Source organism: Echinococcus granulosus, assembly GCF_000524195.1.
Source record: "Echinococcus granulosus chromosome Unknown EG_S00140, whole genome shotgun sequence".
Classification (NCBI taxonomy): Eukaryota; Metazoa; Platyhelminthes; class Cestoda; order Cyclophyllidea; family Taeniidae; genus Echinococcus; species Echinococcus granulosus.
Window position 1 is genome coordinate 31,919 of NW_020170520.1, and position 10,327 is coordinate 42,245.

The 10,327-nt window shown below is 41.6% G+C and overlaps 3 protein-coding genes across 3 annotated transcripts; all 3 read left to right on the forward strand. All coding sequences in view use genetic code 11, as the record gives it.

Moving 5' to 3' along the window:
• Positions 1 to 115: 115 nt before the first annotated feature.
• EGR_09263 (Beta-1,3-galactosyl-O-glycosyl-glycoprotein beta-1,6-N-acetylglucosaminyltransferase) lies at positions 116 to 2,489 on the forward strand (the record flags this gene model as incomplete). Its single annotated transcript, XM_024498512.1, has 2 exons — positions 116 to 811; positions 1,980 to 2,489. The coding sequence occupies 2 exons, from the start codon at positions 116 to 118 to the stop codon at positions 2,487 to 2,489; spliced, it is 1,206 nt and encodes a 401-aa protein (XP_024347056.1).
• Positions 2,490 to 4,572: 2,083 nt separating this feature from the next.
• Positions 4,573 to 5,655, forward strand: EGR_09264 (hypothetical protein; the record flags this gene model as incomplete). Its single annotated transcript, XM_024498513.1, has 2 exons — positions 4,573 to 4,632; positions 5,554 to 5,655. 2 exons carry the CDS (start codon positions 4,573 to 4,575, stop codon positions 5,653 to 5,655), a joined length of 162 nt encoding a protein of 53 aa, XP_024347057.1.
• A 2,649-nt stretch (positions 5,656 to 8,304) lies between these two features.
• EGR_09265 (hypothetical protein) lies at positions 8,305 to 9,255 on the forward strand (the record flags this gene model as incomplete). The annotated part of the gene is made up of 2 exons (XM_024498514.1): positions 8,305 to 8,374; positions 8,483 to 9,255. The coding sequence occupies 2 exons, from the start codon at positions 8,305 to 8,307 to the stop codon at positions 9,253 to 9,255; spliced, it is 843 nt and encodes a 280-aa protein (XP_024347058.1).
• Positions 9,256 to 10,327: the final 1,072 nt, after the last annotated feature.

The window sequence follows — 10,327 nt, forward strand, 5'->3', positions numbered from 1 at the left end:
TTGGCTTTCCTACACTTTACGATGGCCAAAGCTAGATTTGCTATAAGCTTTGACTACTAGTAGTTACGGTAACTCGTTGTTTATTTTTTTATATTTCCCCTGTCAACAGAGACACATGGCCCTTTCGGGTCGTTATCAATGCCGCTTGTTATCAGCGGTGATAGTGGTGGGATGTACGATTTTAATATGGCACCACATCTTCAAAGTATCCTTCCAAGAGGACGGGTTGCCATCAGCCTCTCGAAGAAACGCCGACGTTGTTGAGTACCATGAGAGCATTGCGGCCGCCTTCTTCTCAGCCATCAATTCACCCAGGCACAAGAATTGTCACTTCTTCCGACACCGATTCCCTATTAAACCGGATCGAGATGGAGATGTGGACATTGCATTTACCATAACAGTGCAAAACGACGTGCGACAGGTCGCTCGAATCCTACGAATGATCTACCGGGTGAACAATTACTACTGCATCCACCTGGACAAAACGTCCGACGCAGCATTTGAGGCGGCAATAAGTGGTGTAGTTTCATGTTTCGGTCCAAATGTTGAGTTAGTTCCACACCAATCGCGTGTAGCCTTTAGGCAAGGTGATGAGAGTGCTTTACAGATTCAACTTACCTGTGCTGAACAAGCCCTGAAACGCAATGGGAAGTGGAAATACTTGATCAACATTGAGGACAACGTTTTCCCCTTAAGAACGAACTTGGAGACTGTGGCTATCGTAAAAGCTCTTAATGGATCCAATCTGGTTGAAGCCTTTTCAATTGACCGCTTCAAATCAAGAACCAGAAATAAAAATCTACCCTTGAATGTAAGTTAGTTTTATGCAAAATTCGCCTTAGAATTCACTGAAATCTTAAGCCACCATCGATGTGTGCACTAGCCTATAAGATTTTACAGCTATGGTTGTTTAAGAGTTGTTATAAGTGTTTTTTTTGCTTTATTTCATAAGAATCCACTATTAATTAAATCAAAGTGTCTAATAGTACAGGAATCCCTACCTTGCTCGCATACTTTCGGACAAAATTTGCCGCTTTATTTCGCTAATACGTATTTCTCACGTGAAATTTTTGTTGAGTTTGTCTAATTTTTAAAATCGCACAAACTTTGATGGAACTGCCACAGAGTCGTAGAGAAGACCTTGACACTGGAAATTCCATGATTAAGCCTGTTCCAACAAAGGCGCTGCGGACTTGCTTGATGCCTCGTCTCGTTTACTGTGCTTACCTTTACCTACAAACAATTATCAATGAGAAATGAAATTATTAAAAATTAAGTATTTTGGGATTTAAATTAGGTTTTCTTTTCCTGTGGATCTCTAAAAAGCAAGCATTTCTTGACGGAATTCGAGAATCTTTTTTTCCAGTGGCCTAAAATTTGTGCAAAGTTCAATTTTGGTTCAAAGTTACGAGTTTTTCTTATAATGGCATTTTTAATTGCTTTTTATTGCTAAAACATCTATTTTTTCATGCATTTTTGATTTATTAGGTCTTTTAATCTTCGGTCCCACTGTTGATCACATTTTGAGTAGAAGTGAAAACCTGTCACGTGTCTCTAAAGACTTACACCGAATGGGTGTCATTGAGCCTTTTCAGTGGTCTGTTGTGGCAATTGTCCACTTTTTAGTGCCAGTTGTATTTACTTGGCGAAATCGCCTTGTCTACCACTTGAGTATGAGACGCCTCCATTTCCAAGTCGCTTTTTACCATGAGATACAGTGGTTTTACGCGACGCTCTAGGAGGAATTAACAAAATAGGTGGCTTTTAAACATCCTTAGTACCTTTTAATAAAGGAGTTTAGGTATAACTTGCCTCGTATTAGCTAATTTGGTGGGTCATCAATTCGCCTCTACGCTACCCGGGAATTGCTCATAATCAAAAAAAAGATTCCCTATCGTTTCTCAATTCTTCTTTGTTTTCATTTTGCGAAAATGTTGCGTTCGACTAGTTCAATTTTCCTTGTATCTGTTTGACTACAGGCCACTTGGTACAAGGGTTCAGTCCACGGAGTTTACAGACGAGAATTTCTCCAGGAAGCAGTTTTAGGCGAAGCCGTGGCCCCAATTCGAAATTTCCTTCTTCAACACCAAACTATTCTCACTCCAGAAGAGTTTTACTTCCCCATTCTAGCCTACAATCCTCAGTTACGTCTGCCCGGCGCTTGCCAGGTGGTTCCTAGTCCTCCTAGCGAAGTGAACATAGGCTTTCTTGCCAAATTCATCATCTGGGGTGACTACGGAGTTCGCTGTACCACAAAATATGTTAATTACGTGTGTATCCTTGGAAATGAGCACTTGCCGGTGCTGCGAATGACCTCGCATCTCTTTGCGTCCAAATTTCTGCCAGACTACGAGCCGGAGGCCTATGCAAGCTTGGAAGAGTGGTACTTTGCTCGAATCAAGGCTGAATTAGAGAATAAAGCGCTTTCTGACTCAAGCTTTGATGCAACCATCTATGCCAGCCTCTCTTGCTCACAAAAGCATGTATAACCGTTACATCACCGCTTTTTTATAATTTATCATAAAACCTAATTTTATAAAAATACATTTGTGCTTCATGATAAGTTTAGGCGAAAGAACTTTATCTTGGGCAGCATCTCATACAGTCATTGTATCTCAAATACCTCCTGGGTTAATTGTAAAGACCTTTTGTGTAACTAAATCGTAATTGGAAAAAATAAACAGAATGATTGGAAAGCTGGGAACAGGAGCCTTATCTTTTTTTCGAAAATGAGCCTGGAACTCTTCGGATGTTTAACCTTCAGAGAATAGCAACTAAATGGAATTTTAAGTGAGAGCATTTTTTTTATTAAAAAGGGCGAAAACTGGTGCTAAACCTGCTACGCGGTTACTGTTGTGCCGTCTCTACGATATGAAAACCCAGCACTAATACAAACAGCAGACTCCGGATTATCTGCTGTAAAATGTGACACTTAGCAGAAGCACTCTTTGTCATTTGCACAACGCGAATTTGGAATACGGTGGTTAATCTTAATTTCCTCTTTGATGAGGCGTCCGCTGAGGGCTGAGTGATTTGCCAATGAGAAGACACACACCAGTGTCGGCTTTACCGGACACTTAGAATGTCGTGCGCAACCCTTGTGGATCCTTTCAACATCTCCATTGGAGTTCATACATCCCTCCGGAGATTTACTTTCCCCCATTAATTTGTTTAGGTGTTGGGATTACCCTCATGAAACAATTAAAATTTTTTTCACTGCTTTGGTGAAGACATAACTCTCAATCAAAGCAGCAACTGTTCTGGATGAGCTTAAACAAAATTTAAACTCGTCTAAATGTATCATGTTTTGCCTTTACTCTAGATTGAAAGGAATCGGGGTTGTCAAGCCTGGGGAGTATTTACTAGCTGTAAGCACAGCTTTATCGCCTTTACAGAACCCGCTTCGGTAGTTCACGCTAGATTGAATGAATACACTGTGATATGTCAATTATACAAGCTTCAAATGCACCATTTAACCTGGTGTCAATTCTTCACAAACTTTAACCTTCACCTACCTGCTCGAACACAAATTGATTTCTCCCGTATTGCTGACCCACCCGCTCTCCCCATCGGGTATCAATCACTTTTGATTGATGGATCAAAACAATAAGCTTTATTTTCATGCTCGTCTTTGTAAAATCTTACTCTGTCATTAAAATGCAATTTCACTTGAGGAAACAAAAGGTGTGTCGATGCCCTGGTTTATAACTATTATTCAGAATTAGCCTCCAAGAGGCGTCACTCGGAGGAGGTTGCATCCCTTAGGTAATAAAATGTTAATGATACCACGAGGGTAATATATGCTGTCCTGTGCTTTTGACTGATTTAACATTGTTTCGTGAAAGCAGGCTTTCACCTTCATTCCGCCTTGCCACGTGGTTCTCACTACAGAGTTATTTAGCCATATCTATGTAAGCTCTACCCAGCCAGAAGAAGGGTAAAGGGGGTTTCACGTGTTTACTTAACTGACGCCTTCATCCAAATGCTATAGGAAGGTCTAACAAAACTAATCCAGATAAATCATGGGTGATGCTGATTCTGTTATTAATTGCTTCCGTGCAGAACACGAAATTAGGGGTTTTTTTGCTGAAGATAGAAGTCACTTACAGCCCTACTGTTAAAGGTCGCTACAGTACCCGCACTTCTTCCAGGGGAGACGTCCTCTAGGAATGGGTTTGCCTTCCGCTGCCGGAAATATAGCGCTCCAAGACTTCCCTAAAGACGAAAGAAGACATAATACTTGGAAAGAATCCATATGTATTCAACATACAGTAAGTAGATATGATGATACAGTTAATTATAAATTCCTTGCATATATTTGTTTTCTTTCATCCCTCCATAGAGGCCTTAAAGGGAATCAAGACACATATCCTCGTCAAAAAGAGATGGCGTTGATGGTGGCATTTGATGCAAGAAGATGCAATAATGCAAGCCTAGATTATACTTGTTATATAAATTATCCACATTTAAGGTGCCGGAACCCACAGGAGGGAAAGGCCGATTTCTGGGTAAATGACATATGTGCTTGCTAAATCACTTTAAGGATGTGCAATTCGCATGGGACATTGTGAAATGTCTTGCTGCATGCAGATGAAATCAACCGCTTTCGAGGCTGATTGTCATTGTCAAAAAGTGAGTGAAGTAGAAATGAAGATTGTTTGCTCGAAATGAAAAAGAATATTATTAAATGCTGCCGATATAACTAAGGTACTTAATAGTGAATAATAGGGTGAGTAGATGGAGCAATTAAACATGCCATAACTCGACTGCCCGAGTTAGCATTTTTGGATTTACACCAAAAAGTGCCCGGGTTCCGTGCAAAACCGCTCATGGAAGCATGGAGTGGGTCGCCAAAAAATTTTGAATAGATGATTATTGTACTACCGTTTTTGTACACGAAGTCGATGACACCTCTCCACATGCATGCACGTCATCGTAGATCACAATCTCCAGATGAACTGACCCAACGGCGACCAAGCCCATTTTCAGATATGGAACAGCCATCAAAGGAGTCTCTGAGTGGACTTCAACACTGTCCACTGACTTATTTCTTCCGCTGTCCAATGACTTGTGTAAAACCAGTCCCATCCCAAGCGTCACATATTTACCAACAGTGCATTCGTAATGACCCTTCAAATCAAACTGAGCAAGGTAGGACAGCAATTCTTGTGATTTTGTCCAAACTACCATATCCAAAAAATAGGCTTCATCGGTGGATCTCTTCCTGGAGGATATCATGAAAGAACTCCAACCATCCACACTTCAAAGAAGCACCTGAATCTATTCAGCTTTGAACGACGAGGTAACACTTGTCCAACTAGATCAGACCACTCTTCTAGACACTCCTCCATTCCCACCCAGAGTCGCCTTCCACGCACTACAGCGCAAAATTGGCCATCAAAAGCGTCTACAATTGGCATCATTGCCATAACTTGAATCAATGTGGGGCTAACAGCCCATCTCGGGTAGCAATCGTGCTTGACGGTCACCAAAGAGGCTGCTGTGTGGTATCCAAATCGAGTCCAATTTCTTTGCATGCTACTTACTTTTCAGGCTCATGCAACGTCACCTCAGTTCAAACGACCTTGTGCGGCTTATCCCGTCTTCGACTACATGTCCAACGTAGCCCTCGTCTATACGGCAAAGTGTGCTTAGCTGAGCTGGCACAAATCACCATCACGTTGTTATGCAATGGTTAGCTCTACTTTTCTGACTGGTTTTTTCACTAAACACACTTTGCATCGTGTGGTGCGTCCCTCAGTCGCCGACCAAACGTTGATGACAGGATTCATGCTCGCACGTGTCTAGCAATCTGAGCTGCCAGAAAGTGACAGCTTAAAGGCCAAGGCTAAACTATTTATGTCATTTCAATGGATCTTTTTGTGGAAATAAGCATAAAGCGGTAGAGTGGAAAGACCTCCAATAAATTATGAATAGTTCAAGTGTGTGTCAGGTGCAGATGTTCAACACAAAATTTCACACTTTCTTCTAGGATTCATGGTTCACCCGCTGGCATCTCAAATTCAAATAGCATATGGTCGAAATTTCTGCTAGTTTCGGGGTCTACGGCCGCGCTTAGTTTCAACATACACATCTAGTGAACGCCAAGGAAATGATTGTCGTCTTGGTCATTTGAGCATAACCTCTCGGAGTAAGTGTAAAAAATGCCCACCTAATCGCTTAGGACTGAAGATTTTTCCAACAAGCGCACCTTTATCGAAAAGCTGGAGGAGCTCACAAAAATGAATTTAAAAAAAAAATTCACCATTTAAAACTATTCCAAAGCCATGAGGAATTTTCCTGGTCAGTCTGTTTCTACTTCTGTCTTCAACCGTCTTTTCGATTTTGCATTCATCACTTTGAATACGATTGTTTATTACTAAGGAAAAGTCAAAACTGTCCCTTTGAAAAGCATGAAGTGCAAATTGGCAGCAGAGTTCTATCTTCTAGTATTAGACACCGCTATCAATGACCAAGAATAGGATCTTCCTCCAATAGCTTGCGTGATAAGATGTGGCTCCCCCCGAAACGGGTGTATTGGCACCTTTGAGTTGAATTAGGAACGTATTCGTGAGCTTCTACTGAACCGTACCGTTTGAAGGTGTGTATGACACTGCAAAACGCATAGAATATACAAGTTGAAATGTTGGTGATTCATGATTGACGGTAAACGCCGCAACACAGACTTTTTTAGTGTTTCCTCTGGCAGCCAATATTGTGCGGAGTCAGTACTCACCACCCACGACTCAGAGTTCACTCACTTGAGAACATGGTAAAAGTCACACCTCTAAAAGAAGAACACAAGCCTTTACATTTGAATGATGTATAAGAAATAGGTTAATTCAAAGTGACATCTTGCAAGGCTTCAAATCATAAGAAAATCGTCTGCACGAGTAACTGGATGGACTAAGGCAGTGTGGTAGTCCTCTCCAGTGCAGGCTTATGCTTCGCTCACCCTGGCAACATAAAACCCAACTCGTGGACTGAACCAATCTTTCTCATGCTTATTGGGTTGAGATAGCCTTGGATCTCCCATCCATTGTTTCCATTTATGCAGTCGAGTTCACTTAAGTAGTCACTTTGCTAGTCCTCGTGGCGCATTAGGCCTGAGGCTGAAGTTAGCGAGATGACAACGTATCTCTCAATTGTGTTGCCCATGCACTGAGCAACTGTTAGTGGCTCAGTGACAGGTTTGGAATGACCCGACTGGAAGATAACAAAGCCTCTCCGTCAATAACTGATAGTAGAGTTTAAATGTCGGTGTCGTGAAAACGTTGAATACTTCAATTCAACAAAAGGCCTCGGTTTAGTACTGTAATCTAAATTACCAAAGAAGCCTACTTTTTGGTTTTAAAAATGCCTTAGTATTGCAAAATTTAAAAAAAGAACTTAAAAATATTATATAGTTTATGTGTAAATGGTTAGCAATCCCGCCTTTTCCTTCCCTTCTGGTGGTTTTGGATTAGCTACCTCAGTTGTGTCACCGTATTGTTCGTCATGACATGCTTAAATAAACACCGAAATAATGAAGTCTTTTATGTTGATGCCACCTCAAAAATGCTCCAAAATACCAGGATGGCTAGAAGAATTTAGGCTCTGACCCGTCTGTTTGATACTTTTTTTCCCCTGGAGGGTTCATTTTGGTCCCTGACGGCTTTCAACAGACCACCAATAAGAGCTCGGCAAACCTCTGATGATAATGCCGTCAGAAAATTGAAAGGTGTCTAATTACCCCCTTTGTCGAGCAAATTCCAACCAATCAGTTGCTCTAGGATTTTGCCAAGCTGTACAAACACAATGTCGAGGTGACATTTTGGTTAGAAACTAAATGGATCGCAGACATGGATGCGGTAAGACAACACTTGAGGAGACAATTCCATCCACATTAATGACTTGAGCCAGACCGCCTACTGGTGTCACCACAACAACAGCGCGGTAAAACACCGAGCACCTAACGACCACAGACATCTTTTCGATATGAAATCTAAGTGAAGCATATTTAGATGTCTTTGTTTAAGTAACGAAGCACCACGGGAGCAGAATGTTTCCAGTAATGTGAGAAAAGTGTGTGCTTGAACATTTGTATCAGGACTGGTAAAAGTTTCGAGGAACCTTCACACTAAGTTTTATTTTTTTTATTAAAATTGGAAAAAATCTAACAATATTTTTTCGGACTGCAATTAATATTTTTCAACATTTAAGTTGTTTTACTAAACAAAAAACTGATCCATTTAAAGTACGTGTAGCAGCAGTAACTTGTGATTTGCCAAATCGCTCCTCTGGGACTGCCTACCGTCGCACGTTATGAGCCAGTCGTCAGGAGATACCAAGGAATGGGAGGTCCTGAGTTCTGCGTCGACCGATGAGTCGTCAGGTGGGTTTTTGGATCTCCCACTTTGTCCTTGTTTCATATATTTGTGTCATTTACCATCATGTAAGGACTTCTGAAAAAGCATGAAGTGTTTTTTTATCAAATTTTTAGATGAGTCTGTCAGCGTGCCCGATTCCCCGATAAAGTCGTTTGAAGTCCTTTCTGCTCCTGTATGGGTTCTCAGACGTTGGAATTCAGTACCAGCGAATTTGAATTACGGATTAGAGGCAGAGTCAGATTCGAACGAGGGTTCACCTTCTCGGACTACTTCTCCCGCTGAATCTGAAACGCCTTCTGAAACTGAGTCAACAGGTGAACCTGTTGACTTTTCAGTGCCGCGTGAGTGCGAACAGGCCTGGGACTCAGAACACACTACCTCAGAAGAATATACAGACGACACCAACCTGACATCGATTCCATACCCCGATTACCTTTCCGAGTCAGAAGAAACGGTACCACCTTTCCAAATTAAATCCGCTCCTGACGTAAATACGGTGTTGCACGAGATTATTGAAACTGTAGTTAGTGTCAGGAGCCCGGCGTCAATGCAGCAGATATTCCTTGTTGTTAACAATCCAGATGTTTTTAAGTCTATGGAGGCCGTAGCTCGCATCTCATATCTGCAGTGGTTTGCTTTTTTTTGCAACTTCTGGCCTATAGCTATGGAGAGGTACCGATGTAACTTCTGGGCACTGCCTGCAAGTCTTCTACAGCAATACGGCAGATTTTTCAAATCAACGGAAGAGTTGTGCCCATCACGATACCCAATGATGAAGCAACTTTTGAAACCGCGCTTGCAGAAAATTTTGGATTTTGATCCCTACAACCGATACGTGTATCAACTGTTGTGCTTCACGTATCGTGCCGTGTTTCTGTTTGCGTAAAATTTTATAATACACCTTCTCTATTTGATATTGTGTGCCTTAATAGAGGTAGTGACTTGTCAGTTTCAATAAGTTTAATGTAGGCGGGAGCGTAAATTTTTTGCTTCATCGCTGATAATTAGGCGGCAAGTACTTTTAAATGAGCCTAACTGAAAAGGATGCTGTTGTGGCAACTTCTGTTGATAACTCGCGAAGACGATTAAAAGTGAAGGTTTTTCTGCATTTGTGGAAAATATCCTGTTAGCTTTTTCGTACTCCATAGAATAATGCTGATAAAGCAATGTAGCTTGACCCAGCGTGTCAGCAGTCATCCAAACGATCTCATCACTTAGATATTTAGACTGAAAAATTGGGGGTTGACATCATGCCTCTGTGCTCATTTCGAACAGACAAGGCCCCGAATTGACCTCGCTGCGATGACTCATGTGTCATCGAATGAGAGGTCGAACGCGTCCCCATAGAATAGCCAACATCTGGCTTGTAGGGACCCTTTGATAATGCGTCAGATTGGAGGTGAGAGAACATGAGACCAACCCAACAGGCTAATCCTAATTTGGCCAAACAGTGTCCACAGCGATCATTCCTTCCTTCTTCACTTGCACCAGTAAAGCAGTCAATTTTGCGCGTCTTTAAACTTACTTCTTGGTTTAATTAGAAGATTTTTCTGAGTCTCTACCCGTGGACTGCAGCAAGTAACTTTTGAATATGGAAACGACGCACTGCTTGTGGTACAGAGCAGGTCTTATTTGAAAAGCAAATTTACCCACTTGCCAAAGATGGCAAAATCAATCTGACAACTTTGTGACAACAAGTCCAATACGCCCTATTCAGTTTTCACAATCTATATCGCAGATCCTGATAAGCAAAAAGTGCATAATCAAGGGACTGTCAGTAGGAAAGAGTTTTCTCTTGTCATAATCACCGCAGCAGTAACCGCAAAGTTGCCAAATTGAGGATTGTACGAAGGGAATTGTTGATGTAAGGGGAAAGTTGACTATCGTCAGATTGTTGCTTAATGGTGCGTCAGCAAATCCTTCCAATCCACTCAATTCGACATTCGCCTCTCGTTCGA